Source organism: Corvus brachyrhynchos, unplaced genomic scaffold (assembly GCF_000691975.1).
Source record: "Corvus brachyrhynchos isolate BGI_N302 unplaced genomic scaffold, ASM69197v1 scaffold17, whole genome shotgun sequence".
NCBI lineage: Eukaryota > Metazoa > Chordata > Aves > Passeriformes > Corvidae > Corvus > Corvus brachyrhynchos.
Window position 1 is genome coordinate 11,979,782 of NW_008240046.1, and position 21,431 is coordinate 12,001,212.

At 42.6% G+C, this 21,431-nt stretch overlaps 1 protein-coding gene across 2 annotated transcripts; it reads right to left on the reverse strand.

Annotated features, from left to right (window-relative positions):
* Window positions 1-345: 345 nt before the first annotated feature.
* On the reverse strand, window positions 346-17,131 carry LOC103622483 (cytochrome P450 4V2). Of its 2 annotated transcripts, XM_017744551.1 has the most exons (12): window positions 17,111-17,131; window positions 14,678-14,840; window positions 11,341-11,453; window positions 10,691-10,776; window positions 8,995-9,185; window positions 8,522-8,591; window positions 7,405-7,531; window positions 5,433-5,624; window positions 3,569-3,671; window positions 3,096-3,230; window positions 2,753-2,932; window positions 346-1,209 (listed from the first exon to the last, which is right to left on the reverse strand). In XM_017744551.1, the coding sequence occupies exons 1-12, from the start codon at window positions 17,114-17,116 to the stop codon at window positions 1,034-1,036; spliced, it is 1,542 nt and encodes a 513-aa protein (XP_017600040.1). In that variant the 5' UTR covers window positions 17,117-17,131; the 3' UTR covers window positions 346-1,033. The 2 variants fall into 2 exon arrangements, with proteins under 2 accessions (XP_017600040.1, XP_008639675.1); XM_008641453.2 differs by lacking the exons at window positions 14,678-14,840; window positions 17,111-17,131 and adding an exon at window positions 13,745-14,050.
* Between the last annotated feature and the right edge of the window lie 4,300 nt (window positions 17,132-21,431).

Below are 21,431 nucleotides of genomic sequence, written 5' to 3' on the forward strand. Positions count from 1 at the left end.
AGCACCGCCTTTTTCTTCAGAGCTTGCAAAAATCATGGAGAGTCCATTCTCCAGATGGCCTGTAGCAGATTTTTACCTGTCCTGAAGGTACAATCAGACAGAAACTTTCACAGGCACCTCATTCCATCACTGTAATTCCTCTTCAACATCAATTATCAAAAAACTCTGTATGTTGCCTTCAGGGCAGTAGAAGGCAAGAGAACATTGGCTCATCATGTCAGCTTTAGCACAGTAAAATCTAGCTGATTGATCACCATAGAGGAACTGATGCTAAGAAATAATTATCTATCAGTAATTCACCTGCACACAGGCACGCAATTTCAACAGATACAATTTCAGTCCACATTGAGGCATAGTAGATGTTTATTCTTAAAGTATGTAATAATACAGTGCTTCTGTCATTATGAAATCCTGTGTGTAATTTGCACACTGTCTAGTTCCTGCTATGGTTATACAGATTAATGCTTTTGGTACAGTTTGCTAAAAAATAATTCAGAGTGCTCCCTTCTTAAGAATTACTGTAAATGTTTACCAAGGAAGAGTGAAATTATCAGAGATTTTTTGCTTGGTCTTTACAGAGGCAGTCATCACCAAAAAAAGAAAAAATATTGTGCCAAGAGGAAGAATGATCACTTGTATCTTTCAGAACCAAAGAAACCTGAAAATCTTACAAATACTTGAGACTTCCAGTTACCTGGAAAATGCTATGGCATGTAAGCTAATCACTTCACCCCAGGCATTGCTGTTGTTATTACCACAGTTTAAGTTTTTGGGGCCCTGTGGCAATAGAATTGTTTCATCTGAGCACATAAGGCACAAAAATTTAAGGTTTGAAGACTTGCATTTCAAAGGTTAACATGACGTTCACAAGCACTAAAAAACTAGAGCAATTAGGACTATTACTACATCTTTAATGAAACAGTAACAAATAGTTTTTACAAATTGCTGGACTGATTTCAAAATATTTGATTTTAAAATATGTCTCAGCCTAAATAGATTGAAAACTTTCAGAAGTAAACTCCTGAAATTCCTTTCATTCTGATCCAGCATTTGGTCTCCTCTTCAGTTTAATCCAGATGCCATTATTTGGACGAAGAATCAATTCTCCAGATAAACCAAGCTCTTCTGGCTTTTGACATGATTCCACCCAAAAGCGCCTCAGGATGAGGGCTAGAATAGTTTTCTCCTCCATTTGTGCAAAGCGCTGACCTATGAGTTACAGGGCAGACAAAAAAATAGTTATTGTCAGGCTGCATCAACTGTTGCTACACCTGCATGCTCACAGGACTTAAGAACAGAACTAGCTTTAGGCCAAAATCGAGTTCATATGGACACAACTAACACTAGCAATTTTCTCTGCCTGAAAACTCTGGCCTTCTTGGAAGGATCCACAGTACATCCTCTTTCCCATAGTACAAAGAACTCAAACAGCAACGTGGAAACAGTCAACACTTCATATGGAACTACTACAAAACACAGCCTTGTCATGTCTCTTGGATGGACTACGCAGGGGGCATGGATGGCACACCAGAGCAGAAGATGTAGCACAGGGACAGTGGGGAGAGAAAAATCTCATGGTTCTATATATGTAGAGAGGAGCAAAGGAAATGCAGTTGCAACAGAATGACAGACAGACCTTCCTTCAATGCTCATTAAGCCTCACACAGACTAGTAGCACAGAGGGCAAAGTTTGATTTGCACTTCAGCATAGGTGAAGGAGGAAACATGAGAACAGAGAAATGTGAGGGAAACCAAACCAAGTGCCACAACCCAGACAGTTCACAAAAACTAAAAAATGGAGACAGGACACAAATGCAGTGCTCAGAAGTTTTTATGTTCTCCCCTCTGTATCATATACACAGATGGAAGTCCGTACACACAAATACACGATGCACTTCTGCAATGATATTAATGAGCCACCTCTCCTGCACATCATCCTGCATACTCAGGAACTAGCTAGACATGGTATATTAAATTAGATTTCTCTTTAGAACAAGGAAAGACCTAGTTTACCGCTCTTATGGAAAAGGGCACCTGCTACCAATGAGACAAAACAAAACAAATCAATCTCATCCCTCAAAAACAGAAACGAAACCAAACAAACAAAACCAAAGAAACCAAAAGAAGTAATATTTCCCATTCTTGTACGTGGCATGATAACCTTTGGATGTTCCCCATCTGCATTTAAAATCAGCGTATGGAACAGTCTTTCCACAAGTTCTACAATATAAACAACAATGCCTCTACTTGGAGCGCACATAAATGCCAAGTGTCTCAGTGGCATCTGAAGTGCTAACGAGTTCTAGGATGACCGTGAAAACACCAAAAAAGACTACATCAGTTGCAGATTGCATGCTTGGGACATCCAATATCATGAGAGAGACAGATGAGGTGTTTCCAGAGCAAAGCAGGTGCAGGACATGTGTCTTCTCTCATTCTGTGTTGCTGACACTAAGGATGAGAAATTTGGAAGCAATCATGTCCTAACACAGGAGCCCAATAACATGCTTCCAGGCTGCAGAGGCAGTGAGGAAGAAATATCAGCAAGATAGACACTGGTCCCTAGGAAGAAAGGAAATCTCTTGGAAGAAACAAATCTGGTAGTTAAAATACTAGGCTTGCAGGGCACACAGTGCCCAGAATTCAGGGATAGGGAGTGAGGAAGAACACTATACCAACAGTACTTGTTGCTGTCTCAGTTACCACATCCAAAAGCAGAACTGTTACAAGGGCTTCCTCTTCAGATACGCACCAATGCAGTTCCTGGGACCAGCTGAGAAGGGCACATAAGCATATGGGTGCCTTCCCTTACAATTTTCAGGGAAGAATCGCTCAGGCCTGAACTCCTCTGGTTCAGGGAAGATCTCAGGGTTTCTGTGCAGGGCATAAGTTAAAACAAGGACATTTGCACCTCTCGGTACTTGGTAACCCTCTAAAGAGAAGAGAGAAAGGGAGAAGAAGAGTCAAAACAACAGCAAACAAGTGACTTCCTATACACGCAGAACAGTAAAAAAAAACCAACGCTGCCCTTTATTTGGGAAACAATGCAGAAATGCTAACAGGAGGGGAAATGGCAAACACAGAACACTACTTACGAATACAGCAATCCTCTCTCAAGGTACGGGCAAACATGGGAACTGAAGGGAAGAGACGAAGAGCTTCTTTCACGACACATTCAAGGTATCGAAGATTCTTCAAATCATCTATTGTCACAGAACGCTCAGTGTTGTCTGTCCAAAAACAAATAGAGGGATGACCAAGAACAAAACTCCCCATCTTTGGCTAAACAAACTCATCCTGGATCTCCTGAGAAACTCTCATCATGAACCAAGACTACATACAAGAAGGTGCTACAAATATATTGAACATGCATATCTTGCCCCAAAGACATAAGGTTGGTTGTACACCCCTACAGACCTTCCTGCAACCATCTCAACGACCTCTAGCTGCTGAAAGCTCCAGAAGGGCCACAAGGCATGCTCTTAAATCCCCTTCTACTTCTAGGCTTTTAACACATTTGCACTCACAAATGCAGCAAAATCCCAGTGAAGGGGGAATGGAAACTTACCAAACACCTCGTCCAATTCCCTGTGAACCTTCTTCTGAACTTCCGGATTATGTCCAAGCAAGTACAGGACCCAGTTCATAGCAGCTGCTGTTGTATCATGGCCCTACAGGTCCAGATTTACAATGACATTCACTTCAACTCTATTCCCATGCACCAGTGGGCTTCGTAAATACTTAGGTGTGCAGGTAGTATGAAAAGTGAGACTTACTAGTCCCATGACCATGAGAAAAACAAGAATCAAGAATGAATAACTCTATTCAACACACTAACTATCAAGGTAAAAGGTGATCCACAATTGTGCTGAAAACAGACCAAAAGGGAAAAGTATTGAAATAACCTAAGCAAAATCCCTCTCTTCTGATTCTCAGGAGCTGCATGAACTATCATTATCTACACAATGAATCGGATGCATATTCATCTTTTTGGTTACTGTCCAGTCAACATCTGGGGGGGGCCAGTGACTATCACAGGAGAGATACAATGGACACAACCTTTACAGAACTATCTAAAAATGGTCAAATGATATATAGTACAGCAGCTATAGGAGAAAATACTTGGTTTTCTATGAGAAGGGAATCAACTACTAGTTCCCAGCACTGTGGGAAGGAGGGGAAAGGAAAGGGGAGATGAAAGGTGAACAAAAGAAGGGGGGAAAAAAAACAAAAAAAGGGGGAAACAGAAAAGGGAAAAGTTGACCAAAAAAGGATTTTGATACTAAAAAAGCACACTTGTGAAGTTCAGGATGCAGCTGTAGTACAGAAATGGCAAAATGAGAAGAGAGTTTCTCTAGGTTACAACAGCAATAATACAGTTCTATGAATTAAGCTCTTCTGAGATAGAATTCAGGTCCATCTAATGGAAGTGTGTGGAAAACTCAAAAATCTTCTTTAGATCCTTCATTAGACAGGAAATCAGACAAGAAGAAGAGCCTCAAAGATGATCAGAGGGATGGAACACATCTCCTATGAAGACAGGTTGAGAGACTTAGTTGTTCAGCCTGGAGACAACAAGGCTCCAGGAAGACCTAATTGTGGCTTTTCAGTACTTAGAGAGGACTTATAAAAAAAAAAAGAGGGAGTGTGACATTTTGCATGGGCAGATAATGATAGAACAAGAGGGAATGATTTTCAACTAAAAGAGAAGAGATTTAGATTAGATGTTAAGAAGAAATTCTTTACTCAGAGATTAGTGAGGAACATGTTGCCTAGAGAAATTTTTAATGTCCTGTCTCTCAAGGTGTCCAGGGCCAGGTGGGATGGGGCCCTGGGCAACCTAATCTAGTTGATGACATCCCTGCCTATGGCAGGAGGGTTGGAACTAGACGATCTTTCAGGTCCCTTCCAACCCAAGCCATTCTATGACAAGATTCTACAAGAAGACAAAGCACTGATGCACGGTGGACAACAGAACCAGAAGAGTGCAGCAAATGTAGCAAGGGAAAAATGTGAGGAAACATGACAAAATGCAAGTCAAAAAAATGAAACTATTTAGAGCTCTCTTCAGTGTTAATGAGGTTTGCAACAAAAGCCAAGAGCCCACAGTCCCTGTCAGCCACTAAGCTTTTATTTCTCACCTGCTTTCATGAGTAGAACCTGCTCACATAGGCAGGGCCTGCCACATATGCATTGTCCAACATTTTCCCAGGGCACATCAATGTTTCTATCATTCAGATTTCCTCTTAGGCTTCCAGGGCTAAAATAAAATCATGCTAAAAGCAACCTCCTGAACTAAGACAAGAGTGACCCCCTGCAAATTCAGAATCTCGGGTTTGGAGGTAAGAAAAACAAACAAAAACCCCAACAGACAAAAACATCCAAAACAAAAAAAAAAAAAGGAGCAATAAACCAATGAGTTCCTTGGTTACCTCAAACATGAAAGTATCCACTTCCTCACGAATGTCCCTGTAGCTCAACTTGTTTCCTTCATCATCTGTGGCATTCAGCAGCATGTCCAAAAATGCTTTTCTCTTTTTGGGACCACTTTCTTCAGAGCTGCCATCATTATCATGTTTGTTTTGCCTGGTGCTTTTAAGTTCTTCAGCTTTTTCTGCAATGACCTGAGAATAGAACCATTACATGAGATATGACAAATTCAGCACAAGCGTGCTATCTGCCTCATGCAGTTTTGTCCTAACTTATCAAAACAACAACATCCATCTGTAGCAATCTACATGAGCTAGTTAGCACAGCTGTCAGCATTAGGTCATGAAATTTAACTGACTTTTTGTATCAGTAATGAATATCTCTTGCCCCAAGCAACAGAATAAACCTTGAACGGCCTTCGTGTGATCAAGAAAATAGATAGCCAAACTACATAAACAACTTGGGGCTCATCAAGAAGTGTAAACATGTCCAGAGTATCTGGAACATGCCAATCATGAATGCCAACAATGGCAACAGCATATCAAAAAAATCACCACAGTGTGAACATGCTAATTAGCAATAAGGTCCTCTCTATCCTATCTGATAACTAAGGAAAGATCTCACTTCCAACCTCTGAAAAACTCAGAAGAGAAGACAGGGTATCCCATAACCTTGCATCAAGGCCACACACAGTATCGCTGAACCCACTACACTAAAGCTTCCCAAATTTTCTCCAGTATGAGAAAAATGGATGAATTTCCCTTTTTTATGTCAAAGTACAGACCCAATAACAGACATAAATTTCTTATTGTTGCCACTGTTGTTGCAAAACCAAAACAGAACCCTTCAATAAACTGGCATTGCTCTTAAAACCAACAAAATATTTTAAAAGGGTGTGGAGTATGCAATTCTGTTTGGAGGAATCACTGAATGGAAGAAAAAAATACAGTTCCATATACACACACTGTTTTCCTGACTGAACTTGCACACGTGTCACGTATTGACCCATCCTTCAGTGCTTGCTGTCGGCTCCTACACCACGTGACATTACTATTTACGGTCCTTTGTCATCTTCTAAGATTTGGCTTCTTATATTCAGTGTACCAGCCCAGCATGGGAGGAGTGCAAGTGTTACCTTAGGTCCTCTTAAGAGCCTCTCTCATGCCTCACTGCTGCAACTTCCAATAAAAGGAAGCAAAACATGAAGTACTTAAAAACAACACAGTCAATGTGGCTGATTATATGTAGTCAAAGTTCAGAGATTCTTTCCTTTGTCATAGACATTGATACAATGACATCATGGGGTACATGCATAGGGAAAGCAGCCTCTCTGGTAACATCCTAGTAGTAGATTTGGGAGGGCAAACTTTGGCAAGAATAACATAGGAATTATTTGGTGAGAGAAAGGGCTGTTACTTCCACAGTCTAACAAGGTGAGAGAAAACTTCATTTCATGCCAAGTGAGTGATGCATGCTTAATGATTTCTGTGTCAAAGTGCCTTACTGCTGATGTGGGAACCTGCACGTGTTTGCTAGTCTCAGCAGTTCTGTTCTGAACAGGGGAAAATGAATACAGGCTTCAGTTTCTGAGGGCTGGACTAAATGGCACTACCATGCAGAGCCCTATGCTTACTGCTCCAAACCTGGCTGTGAGCTGTTGCGGGTGATCCAGATGTGGAGCTTTTGGGGCAGCACAAGAGTTCCACAAATTTCTCTTGTTCGTTTCAGTTGCAAAGGACCTGCAAGTTCTGACACTTCCTTGGAGTAGTCTAATTCCTTGTTTAAATTCAACAGAAATCTTGAAAGGGAAGTCAGCTCTTGCCTTCTTTTCAGGGAATTCCTCAGCATCCCAATAGAGAGAGAGCATAACAAGGAGGTTGAACCTCACCCTCATTTGGAAGCTCTGACTGCAAAACTTTGCTCCAACAATGAAAATTATCATTATAAAAAAAATTTTAAAAAAGGACTTTATACTTTATCTGTGAAATTGTGAAGGATGTTGAGGTTCCTCTTGTGCTCTCTTCCTTCTTTGAACAATATATACAAAAATTCAGGCCAAAGCCAAGGGCTCTTCTGTCGCTGTTGGATTAGATCACTCATCCTAGAGGCAAAACAATTATATCATGTAACATTACTTGACAAAAACCCCCAAATTATAGCACATTTCAAGAAGAAAAAAAAAACTTCTACCCACCCTAATGAAGCAGAACTTAACATATTGTGTAGGTTTAAACCCCTAATTTGAAAGGAAGACCATTCACAATTGTTTCTTGATTTTACACCATCTCAAAATTTATATTACTTGTCCCAGCATCACCATGTTTTATATCTTTAAGCATTGATTTCTGAGAAGGACAGCATATTCTCATTTAGTTGGAATCCTCTTGAAACAGTCCTATTAAGTCATCCAGTCCAGTCACACCCCACTTCAGTAAAGCACTGGCCACGTTGTAAAGACTACTCATGACAGGCTTCCAAAATATCTGCCCCAAGAACTCAAACAGTTTCTGAGAGTATTGCATTCCTAGTTGAATGTCCAGATACCAGACCACATGTAAAAGCACTTAAAATGTATTTAAAATGAACAATATGAGACTTCAAGAATGCTCAAACACAACTGGAGTATATTTGGAAGGGCTGATTGTCATTGCTATTCAGCTCTTGCACATGCTTTAGCTGCAGAGGAGTAATTATTACCAACTTCAAGACCACTTGTGGTACAATTTGGAAAAGGCCAAGGAACCGATGATAATCAAACCCTCCAGGTCTACTCCCGTTTTGTATCATACCTGTCTCAACAAGCTCCATCAAAAGTCAGCATTGAGACCATAGAATTTAGGTTGGAAAAGACCTTTTAGATCATGGAGTCCAACTATTAACCTAGTGTTAAGCCAGAATAGTCCATTGCTACACCATAACCCTAAGTGCCACAGGTACATGTCTTTCAAACACCTCCAGGGTATTTAGTGACTCAGGGTTAGTCTGTTCCAGTGCTTTACACCCCCTCCCTCTCTGACCCCCTGGCCTTCCCTCCTGATACCAGCAGCATCATCTCCAGCTCAGCTACAAACTAAGGAAAACGTGCCTTTACCTGTAAATAGCAGAAACATAGTTAGAATCCTTATTCTTCTGAGCACCCACATTCCTGCCCATTGCTGTTTCTAGGAGGAAAACATCAACATCTCACAAGTGCAAAGCGGAATGCAAGCATAAACAGTAAGCTACTACTACTCCCAGCTTCTATCTATCATCACACCATCCCTTCGACAAGTGAATACACATATCCCTTTGCAGGGAATGAACTTTCTTTGATTTCTATATCCAGGAATCCTGCTCCTCAAGACAACTTTACTTTGGACTGCAACCTCTATCCTGCCAATCCCACAAACTCACCTGCACAGATGCACTTAATAAACCCTGGGAAAAAGGCTGGGAAGGATGGAAATGCATTTAGCATATATGCAGGGACATTCCTCTTCAATCATCTTACACAAACTGGCACAGCTGAACTCATGACCTTCTGCATCATTCACAGTCCCACCACAATAACCGAACAGGACTTACCACAGATGATATCAAGGGCACACAGAGTGATGTCCATAAAGACATCAAATGGTTCCTTGTCAATATGCTTCTCAAGTTTCTTCACCAAAATATTTCCTTGTTCATTCATGACCTCTAGAAAGTCATTCAAGATTGCAAAGTGGAATGTGGGAGTTATCATCTTCCTCCGTGACCGCCACTTGTCTCCAGTGCTGTAAATTAATGGGGAGAAGGAAGGCCAAAAAACTCCGAGTCAAAAATAAAACCCTCATCATTACAGGAAGTACACAGTAAATACTGCAGCCTGGAAGAGGTGGACACACTGTAGATGTCTCTTCAAGCTGTTCACAGCACTCCACAGAAGAAGCAAATGTAAATATTTCTTGTTTCAGATCTCTTGGAAGCAAAAGCCACCATTTCTCCAGCTGGTCTCAACAGAGATGCCAACAAGCCTCCAGACAATACATCCTTGTTGGCCAGTGTACAGGCTCAGAGGGACCAAGCAGAAGCCAGCCAGAGGCCAAAAGAGCTATTCAGCATCAAGGCCTCAACCCACCCCACCACTTCTCTGAATCAATAGTTGTGCTTGTCTTTATCTGCTGACCATGAAATGAGGCCTGCAGAGAACTAGGGCCTAGGGAAGTTGTGAAAATGACTGCCTCAAGGCCTGGCTAAAATCTACTTCCTGGAGACAAGCGATCACTTCCCACATGCCAGTGACAAGCATGGAGCCACAGTGAGTGACACCAGCTTCCTTGGGGTCCTTGTTCACTTTTTCTAAATCACTTGCCCCACAGGCACACAGCTGGCACTTCTGCTTACATGGTAAAACCATCACACCACTGCCCCTGTTAACTTGCTATTGAGGCACTCCACAGGCCAGCTTATTTGCTTGCTGTCTGCCACTGCTGCCCCTAACCAGCAGAGGCTGGAACATTCTCCTGCATTACATTTTTGCAAGCACAAGGAAGCCAAAATACCTCTGTAAGTCTATGGAAGAAAAAACAACGACTAAGGAAGAACAGTGAGGATAAACCATGCCTGATGCCCGTGGACCTCACCTCTGCACATTGCTACTGATTACTTACTGCCTTCCTAAAGGCTGTAAACAAAACTCAGGATAAACACATGCCTCATCCTCGCACAGGAAGTTGCACTTCCCACACCACATGATCACGGCTGGCTTTTACAATACCATGGTATTGTAAAAAGAGAGGAATCCATCTCTGAGGGCTCCAAACAAGCAACAAAGCTTCACTACTAACATGGAGACCTTGACCTTTTTGCAAAAACTCAGACAAGGTTCAAAGGCACCAATGCCACTCTATACTCACCTTGCTCTGACTCTTGAATATCTCCATCATCCAGACCAATCCTTCCTTTACTCTTCCAAGACTGGAGGACACCAAACCCTTACACCACTGCTCCTCCGTCTCTCCACTCCTGACTTATGCTCTTACTCAGTCTCACTTCTCATGATCCTCCACTTCATGAATGAAATGAAGGAAAGGGTGCACTCTCTGATCCTAACCCAAAGCATCACCAACCTCAGGCCCATCCTACTGGTCTGCAGAATGACCAGCTGAGATAAGCAACGCACACGATCTCTTTGTTCAGAAATACACACAGCATCCCTGCCACCAAGACCTCTTCCTATCATATATCCTGAACATTTCAAAAAGACAGCAGTGCCCCTGCATTTCATTGTACCTTATACCTTGTCAGAAGTCCAGTGCCCAGCCATGGATGCAGGAAGTCATACAGGTACGATTTTTCTATATGTTTTGAACTGTTCAGAATAACCTGTCAGAAAAAAAATGAATGGAGAGGAAAAAATATCACTTGTTAGATGGAGAGAGATTTCTTCATTTTTTCTTCAATAAACACTCCAGCAGAGAAACAATACTGTCTTCCTAGTGCAAGGACAATCACTGTCAGCAGCAAAACTAATGACTACATTTCATGGCATCAAAACAGACCCACCAAGTTCTAATGCAGAAGTCTGTCAAAGAGACACAAGCATAGCAACCTGAATTTCATGATGTTCTATCCTTATTTCAGTGGTCCCATCTTCCCTGCTATCTGTTTGTTTGGTCTGATCTCGCAAGCAGAAGCTTTCACACATGTGAAAACAAAGCTAAAGGAGATGCTGCTTTGGTGCTGGTCATCTTCAGTATTCCCCCAATCCTCTCTGACTAGGCCTTCTTATATTCCTTCCCTTTATGCCTTTCTTTAGCACTAACTCAGAGGACCACCCCAAAGCAAATCAGTCCAAGCCCTTTTTAACAAAAATTATGTTAACAGAAACTAACAGCTTGGACACCGCTCTGCATGACAGTGGAACAGACAGGAGACCAGCACACTCACCTCCACACTGTCAGGGTGATACAAAACCATGACAGGCAATGGTCCTATCCAAAGTTTGAACAATGGCCAACTTCTGAACTCTTCAGAATAAAATTGAAGCTGTTTAAAAAAACCTGGAATAGAAAATCAGAGTAGAGCTTCAACAAGGGGGGTTTATAAAATAAGGCTTCTGTAATGAACTCTTTTATACCACATGCCTTGCAATTTGATTTTGTTGTCGTTTTAACCTGCTGCTATGACCAAGCAGCATCATATTTTGCAAATGTGGATTTTACCATCCAGGTATCCTAATCTCTTAGGGGACAGACTCACAACATCATTTCTGCCACAGATCAACCCAAGGGATACCACTGCTGTCCAGTTGCCTGTTGGACTTCATACCAGTGAGCTCAGCAACCCAGCGAATTCTCCTCCCACATTATTATACACTTATCCATTCCATGTCTTGTCAGTTTAGCTATACAGAAAGCATGGGAGATAGCTGAATCTGTTGGCAAGGGAAGAGTAGTAGATGGTGCTTTATTTGATTCAAAAAGGCCTTTGATACTATCTCATCACAGAGGACAATTCAGGTTCATTCTGCAATATTAGAGGTGGGGGCCACTCTCTGAATTAAAAAGGATTAAACACTTCTTTGCCCTTTCAGAAACAAGCTTAAACAACAAATGATACCTTTACAAGCCTCTGCAGAGCTGAAAATTCAAAGGTCCCCAAATCAAAGAAGAAAAAAAAAGGAGAAAAAAAAGAAGTTTCCTAACAGATGCCCACATACAGCTTATTCCCTAGTCTTAGGAAAAGTTCTAATGACACCTCCTCCAACACGATTAAGAGTGTCAGATTATTTTGCTATTTTTAAAATATTTTTCCTAACATTGCCATGATTAAAATAGCACATTTTCCAGAAATTGTCTACCAATACCAACAAAAAAATCCCCATCATGGGAAAAGTTATTTTCCTTTCTGTTATAAAACCTTACCCTTTTTTAAAGGTTTTTTTGTCATATTTTTAATGAAAAAGACTACAAACCCCAAACTTCACTCACTTCTACATAAATAAACAAGAACAAAGATGGCTGGACATGGGAGCTTTGTGATTCCTTAATTAAAGCATAGGAGCTATGCAATTCCTGCTAACAAATGAGATTGGAGACTACACAGAACATCAGAGTTTCCACGCTTTCTGGAGAGAGAGCAATGTTCTGGTTTGGTTTTTTTAAGAAGATTTTTTAAAAAGAGGAAAAAAATAAAAAAAGATTCATCTCTCAGTCCAGCTCGTATGTACATCCTATGATCCTCCTACTGCTTCCTCAAAATCAACTTTGTGGAAAGCTGCTTGTCCTCACATCTACCACAGATCTCTCATATTTGTACTTAGATATGGGATTGGATCCAGAGGACAGATATGACAGTGTGCCTTGTGAACAGAGGCACTGTGTCTCAGCATGGGTCAGCACTGGGCAATTTGTTTGCCAATGCTGTACTCACACTTGACTCCACCATGCCCCCATGGCCCATTATTCTCTTTTCTGGCAGCATACATGGCAGCACAGCCAGCAGCCAGCAACACATGTGCACAGAGCAGAACTGACTTACACAGGCATCACAAACACACACAGAAGAGTGTGGGCCACTGACAGCAGACCCAGAAATGCTTTCATACCACAAACTCCTTAAGAAATATGTTCCTGTTAAAAAATGAGTACCAAATGGAAAGGGAACATCTAGCACATTAGTGCTCTCTCAAGCACCTGGCAAAAAGAAGATCCCATTAATCAGTACCAGAACAAAAAGATTTGCCTTTGAGGGATGTACTGTAAATACTCAGCAAGTTCTTTTGCATCTAACACATAAATCTAAGTCACAGATGATTTGGAAATGAGTCTGGGTAAAAGCAACTTGGCATGCTGAAGTCCCTTGCACATGTTCCCTTGGGGGAAGATAATTGTTTCAAGTTTTGTTTGGATCACAGCAAAGAGTCATGAGGACACAGTGTTTAATTTTGTGAAACAGCACTTCCTGCAAGAGCCCCCAGCACACCTCCCTCTCGCAAAAACACATTCCGCAGCATTCATGCTCCACCCTACCAACAACTTAACGGTCTGAGCCCAGCAGCAGCTGCTGTCAGATTTAACCTCTAGTTAATCTTTGAGACCAATAATAATGCCACATTTACACAGTTCCTCTCCTTTCCTCTTCACTGCCCACTCCTCACACTGTTCCCCTCTGCAGATTGCCCACAGGCCCAGAGAGATTTAAAGGCAACAGCATATCCTCTGACACCCCACTTCCCTTCTCCAGCCAGCCACAACTCAGCCAAACAAGCACCTCACCACCACTGGCTCCTCCAGCAAGCCCAAGCAGTGCAGGGGCCTCACAGCTGGGCTACAGTGTAAGTTGGCATTACCTTCTCCTGTCCCATCTAAGAGCAGGGCATTTCCCAGCACAGGATAGCAGGGGCTGATACCCGGGATTGGGTTCATCATCCGCCATCGCCTCCAGTATTCCATCAGGGAGGGCAGGGAGCACACAGTCACAATTGTCAACAGCAGAGCGATGACCCCAGCTCCCCAGGGAAGCAGCTGGGGTCTCCCTGAGAGTACTTCCATGACCTCCATCATCGCCTCTCAGCCTCCTGCTCTGAGCCTTGATCCCTGCTGCGGAACTGGCGCTGCCTGTACCCGGCACTGCAGTTGCAGTAAGCCGAGTGCGCAGAAAAGTTGGCCAGAAAGAGCAGGAGGCGGAGCTGCCACGCAGGCCACTGGCATAGCTTCCTGCCAAGAAAATACACAGAGTCAAAAACACTCATATGGAGAGGCTGCCTGCTAGCATTTCCTGATGGCAGGCCAGCCAGAGGAAACAGTGCTACTTTCCTGCCCTCACTTGGCTCAAACCAAGTGAGGAGTGAGAACCTTCTTTGCACACCTCAGAAGGAAAAGACAAAGCACCATCAAGAGAAAAAACACCTTTTTGCTGATTTGGGATAGATGGATTTTCTCGGTATCATCTTTCTCAACCTGTTTTCAGGTGCTCAACACCATTTTGCCACAGAGAACTGCTCCAGTGTTGTCCAACATGACAACTGAAGGGCCAAGTAGAGAATACCTTTTTTCAGCTGGGTTGATGGCTTCAAGGGCTTACAAAAACCAGAGCCCATACAGACCTCTGATCAACAGCAGCACTGCAAAGCACACTGACACTTCTCAGCTCAAATGGCCTTTACGGATCTAACTGTGGAATGCTCAGGCACAGGCTAAAGGGTGCCAATAACACAACTGGCAGTGCCAGTATTTGTGCCTCAATTTGTAAAGTGCTTGGGTAGACACAGTACCAAACCCACCACAAACACTGCTTCCCCTCCTGCCTCGGGAGGATCCAGGGTCTCTTCTCACTTCTGCAGGGCTACTGAGCATCTGTTTCTCAAAGTGGGTGCACAGAAACCTTTCGGTCAGAGTTTTGGTAGAGGCAGCATGGTTCACAGCCAATTCATGAAACTTCACCGCCTGAATAAAGCACAAATGGTTTTTACGGCCATAGTCATATTTGTCCTCTTTGCTTTGTACCAAAAACGACTGCACTGACTGCACAAGTATTTTTAGTAAATCAACAAGCAGCATAAATAAAACAACTAATATAAAAAACACAGAAAGCTCAGAACATCAAAAGTAAGGTTTTTGTGACCCTTGGCATCAAGGGGAGTAAATTTTGGCACTTTGTTCCTGCAATCTCCCAGCAGAGACTTTATCATAAATGCTGACTTACATCTTTCTGCACAGTAAACAACTGGAAATGAACTTTGTCACTCTTGCTAATGTTTGTAATGGTTTGTGACAGAAAGCAGCAGATATATAACCAGTCTTGCAAACACATAGGAAAATTATACAATCATCAGTCCCCTCTTTTGTTCAGGTGACATCCTAGGAAGGAGGCAAGCACGTAGGATGAAGACTCACCTTTTGTCTTTTTAAAATGGAAATCAGCTGAAAAATTATACCCTCATATTTACAAAAAGTCTTGCAGTTTGTTGCCTTTATTGGACCAATAATTAGATGAAGTGACTATTTGTGATTCTGAGTCAAAAATCTGTACTTCTAACTGCTGATTACTCCTTCTACAGGAAAAAAACAAACGCCAAAAACACCTGTGAGACACCAAGGAGAAGATGAAAAGCCATTGGGAAAGCAGTAGGGAACACTGCAAAACAAACATTGCAACATCCTGCCAGCAGCTGGCAATAGTGATGATGTTAATAAAAGGCAGCAGAAACATTGCAGTGAGACAGAAAGATATATACCCAAGAAAGAAGAAATTAGAGGTCTAGCATCTTTGAGGCCTAATTATGTCACCGAGACTTAGCATCATAACAAACTTTGGAGGATGTTCTCTAGGAAATTAGTTTTCTACCAGATTGTGATTAGCATTTCCTTTTCACCCAGCGAGCTATGTGTTCAGTATTGGATTTCTGTGAGCACTCCACTGGTTAATGAATCTTTGTTTTTACAAATGCTTGTAACAGTGAAAACCCACTTTTATTCAGTCTCTTGCCTAAGTGGAAGCCTATCTGCCTGTGCTGACAGAAGACACACAACATGTTCGGCAGCTATGTCAGCCAAGAGACACAATGACAAGACAGGCTTCTGATAGTCCATAGAATGCAGCTTGGATTCTTCAATAAAATCATCAATTACAGCAAGAAAAAAAAACCAAAAAGCAAAACAAGGCTAAAGTGGATCTGATGCAACAGAAGGACAATAAAGAAGTACACAACTCATTCTGAAAAACTGTTTTTCTTAAGAAAGGCTTTTCTTAGCAAGAGCTTCTCTCTTTCTAAACACACACCATCACAACATGATTAACCTTTATGCAGAAAACTATTCTGAAAAAAAACAGGCTATTTGTAGTCCCCAACAGCCCTCATCTACACAAAAAAAATATAACACAGTATGTCTCAATTTCAAAATATATCATCAGCTGGACAGCTGCAGAGCTCAGAGATCTCCCCAGTCATCAGAGAGGAATTTTAGGGCCTGATACTAAATTTCATGCCCAAACTAGGCTACTATAGCTTCATGCCCAAAATCTAGGCTTCCAAGAACAAATCCTGAGGAAGACTCCAGCTTAAAATCCTTCTGTGGACTCTTTCTCACACAGGTATAGAAGATTAACAGCATTTGTGAGACAGAGACCATAGCTGTTTTTCAGAGACAGACCGATTGCTTTGATGCCACCTCTATCAAGCATACCTTGCTTGGTTTCTGCAACCTAGTGTTCACTAAACAGCAACAACTGCTTTGTTCCACAGCCATCATTTGGGATCCTTCACTACAAGACATTTTGCATGAATGAATTATCCCAAACGGAATACAAAGCCTGCCTCCTAAGAAACCATAATCTTCCCTACCAGGATAATATGTCTTTCAATAACAGAAAATCAGTGATGTTGTAATAACTAATAGACATTAACACTAAGTAGCCACCAAAGCACCACACCTATATTCATTCATCAACGTGTCAAGGAAAATGCACGCTCCCAAGATGAATGATCACAACTCATCCAAGGTCACAAGTGAAGATTCCACCTACTTCTCTGTGATTTGGCTAGATTCTACACAGCCTCCTCCTTGCTAAACTCCAGCAAGTTAAAAGAAAGCATTTAGCAGCATGCAACACACCACATGAAGTAAGCCAGAGGTCATGAAGAATGAATAAACAGAGCAGTTTAAGATCAGGGAAAACCTGTAGGTCACAGAAGCACAGTGCTGCAAATTGCTACCTGCATTCTTGCAGCATGGAAGATTTGGTACCAGTATTTTCTCTATGAGGTTCTTTGTCCACATTTGATGTGCCTGCACATAACACAGTCAGAAAAGTACAGCCTGTTAGAAGGTGTGGTGGGTTAGCCTTGGCTAGCATTCAGACACCCACCCATTCATTCCCCTCCTCAACAGGACGCAAAAGCTTATGAGTCAAAATAAAGACTGGAAGATTGCTTATTGGTTACCATCATGGGCAAAACAGACTCAACTTCGGAAATTCAAATTAATTTGTAGAAAATTAAAAACAGATAATGAGGAAGTTAGAAACAAAGGCAAAAGTTCCTCTCTAGTGCTCCCTCTTCACACTTTTCTCCTGCTCCAGCTGCTGGTTTCTCCACAGGCTGCTGAGGAATCTCTGCTCTGGAGCCTGGAGCACTGTTTCCTTCCCCTTCACTGACCTTGGTGTTTGCACTGCTGTTTCCCCTTTTTCCCCTCCTCCCCCCCAGCTCTGCCCCACTCTGCTGTCTATTAAGAATTTTTTTGTACACTTGTAAATACTTTTTCACAGAGGTGCCACTGCTCCACTGCTATGTCCTGCAGTGGATCCAGTGTGGAGCCAGGAGGAACTGTATTCTCCTCTCTAGCCTTTTCTCAGAGAGGCCACCACAGCAGCAGCCCTCCTGCTGACACCAAAGACACCTAGACTCAGCTGAAAAGCCTACCATGAAACAATCACAAGACTGAAAGGGAAAACAGGGGTGAAATGCCCTTCACATCACCCCCTAGTGAGACCAGAAATGTCAGTTCCAAAATGATGGATGCATGCAATCAATAACATTAAATATTTGGAAACCATACAGGTGCTTTTCCTTACAATGTTCAGGGAAGAATCGCTCAGGACTAAACTTCTCCAGGTCAGGGAAAATCTCAGTAGGGCATAAATTATAACAAGAATATTTGTGCCTTTCAATACTTGATATCTTCCTGAGGAGGAAAGGGAAAGGGAGAAAACAACAGCAAATAAGTAGCTGTCTATAACTGCTTCACCGTAGGAAAAAAAAGAGAAAAACCCTACACTTTACTTGGGAAGCCTTCTCAGTACTCTATCCTGCAGACATTCCAGCACCCATCCCAACCACCTCTAGCCACTTAAAACCCTAGAATGGCCACATGCCACATTCCTATCTCCATTTCTTCAATCTTGATAAAGGAATGGAAAACTTACCAAACACCTCGTCCAGTTCTCTCTGAACCTTCTTCTGAGCTTCAGGATTACATCCAAGTAAGCACACGGGCATTGAGAGGGTGTGCTGAGATGCAGTTAGAAAAGTAAAAGCTCAGCTCAAACAGAAATCTGTCAGAGATATCAAAAACTACAAGAAAGGGTTCTTCAGATACTGTCATGGTTTAGCCCCAGACCACGACGAAGTACCATGCATATACACCCCACCCTGGTGGGACAGAGCAGAGTATCAGAACAAAGATAAAACCCATGGGTTGAAGTAAGAAAAGTTTAATGATTGAAATATAGTAAAGTAAAATGGAAATAGGAAAAGAAGAGAGAGGAATAAAACCCAATAAACACGAGCAATTACACAAAACAATTGCTTACCACCCACTGACCCCAATCCACCCCTGAGCAGCAATAGGCCCCTCCCAGTTCATATACTGAGCAGGGCCTTCTGTGGTATGGAATATCCCTTTGACCAGTTGGGGTCAGCTGTCCTGGCCATGCTCTATCACAGCTTCTTATGGACCTTCTCACTGGCAGAGTACGGGACACTGAAAAGTCTTTGATGTAGGGCAAACACAACGCATCAAGAACTAAAACATTAGGGTGTAATCAACATTATTCTCATACCAATTTAAAACACAGCACTGTGCCAGGTACTAGGATGAAAATAAATTCTTGAAACCAGTGCAGGTATGTAAGCAAGCAGAGACAGAAGGAAAGTATTTTCCTGCTGTTTAACAGGAGAGATTAATTAGTCACCAACAAGGCTGAAAAGGCAGAGGTACCTGATGCCTTTTCCTGGTCTTAAAATCAAGAGGCATACACGGTTAGAAGGGGAAAAGGGATTTTACCTTGGTATTTATTCTTAAGGATCCTTAGGTGTACACGTCCAGGTCATATGCATCGAGATGTACCCCACCGAGTCTTTCCCTGTGTCTCTGTGTCTCTCTTCTTCCGTGTGTGTCCCCTCGTGTGTATCCTAATCCTCCCCCAATATTGGGTATAACATTATAGGCTTTACTAATTAGCATATCTATCAAAGATTCCCCAATGAGAGGTTCAAGTGAGCCCCCCCTGCCCAAGGAACCTTCCCCTGGATGGTTCTATCTTGGTTTACAGAATATGTTCTGGAGAGGACCTTGGGGTCTGGGGCACACTGATCCCTAGCTACGAAGCCTCTAAAATGTTTAGTCTCTTAGCTTAACAAACAAGTCCAAGAATGTAGGCAAAAAGCACTAGGAATACAGAAGCTGTAAAAAGGTATAACAGGGGTATAACAGGGGTAAAAAAGAAAAGGCAAAAATCTTCATGGCATCATACCCAACACTTTCTTCACCTGTGTCCCTTCACCAGCACCAGGCCTTGGGAACAAAAATTCTGGCTGATGCAAACACAGACCTATCATCTGTGAAGGAAGAGTTGGTATGTGAACTATTACAGGAGCTTGATCTCTACAGATTGATGGGCTCTGGCAGTATCCAACCAAAGACAGCTGGCTGATATAACTGCGAGGCCACTCTCCATAATCTTCGAGTTGTGGAATTCGGGGGACATCCGAGAAGACCGAAAGAAGGGTAATGTCACTCCTATCTACTTGAAGGACTTAAGAGGGGATCCACAAAATTATAGGCCCATCAGTCTTACTTCAGTCCCTGGGAAACCTATGGAACTAATTTTCCTGGGGGCTGTTACAAGTCAAATGAAGCCCATGTTTAGGAAAAGCCAGGACAGACTGACCAAGGACAAATTGTGCTTGACAACCCTGACTGCCTCTCATGACAAAGGAACCTGCTTGGTTGATGTGGGGCAAGCAGTGAACATTGTCTACCTGGATATCTCCAAGGCTTTTGATATGGTTTCCCACAGCCTCCTCCTACAGAAATGTGCATGTGATGGTGTGGATGTGTGATCCATGAGGTGGGTGGGGAATCGGCTGACCGGCCACACCTGCAGGGTGGTGGTGGGTGCCTGGATGGATGTGGGCAGTGACACCAAACTGAGTGGGGCAGAGGACACTTTGGAAGGGAGAGACACCGTGCAGGAGCACCTGGACAGGCTGAAAAATTAGGCTGACAAGAACCTTATGAAGTTCAATAAGGACAAGTGTAAGGTCTTGCACATGGAAAAACATAATCCAGGAGAGCAGCACAGGCTGGGGATCTAGGCTAGGGAACAGCTCTATGGAAAGGGACCTGGGGGTCCTGGTGGACAAGCAGCTCAGTGTGAGTGAACAGTTTGTTGCTGCAGCAAAGAAAGCCAAAATGAGACTTGGCTGCATCAACACCAGGAGAGTTAAGGCACTATCCCACTCTACTCAGTTCTGGTCAGGCCACATCTGGAATGCTGTGTTCAGTTTTGGTCCCAGCTATACAAGAAAGATGTGCACAGGGTGGAGAAGGTGCAGTAAAGGGCAACAAAGATGACCAAAGAACTGGGTAGCCTGTCATGTGAGGAAAGGCTGAGAAAATTGGATTTGCCAGCTTGGAGAAAAGAAGCTTAGGCACACCGTATCACCATGTTCCTGTATTTGAAGGGTGGCTGCTAAGAAGATGGGAGATTCCCTTTTCATAAGGAATCTTATGGAAAAGTGAGGAGTGATGTGTGCAAGTTATGCCTGGAAAGATTCCAATTGGACACAAGAGGAAAACTTTTCACAATGAGAATATTTAGCCATTGGAATAATCTCTCCATTATGTGGGAAGTGGTGGCTTCCCCAACATTGGACACTTAAGATTCAGCTGGACAGGATGATAGGCCATCTCGTCCAGACTGTGTTTTTGCCAACAGGGACCAGATGATCCTTGAGGTCCCTTCCAAACTGGAAGGAGTCTATAATGATTATCAGGATGTAAGATGACCAGTGATTCTGTCAGGTGCCCAGAAACTGACCAAAAGAGAGAAGTGTTAAAATACTTCTGGTAGACAGCAAGCATCCCTCTTCCCTCTCTCTTGCCACCTGAGAATGATCCATTGCTGCTCTAGTAATTAGCAAATCTTTCCTTTTAAGCTGCAGAAGCAGATGCCTACTGTTCTGCTCTTCTCTTCATTTGTACAAGAAATCTCAAAAAGTGGGAATGGTCTTAAAAGACTTGTCAGCACGCTGG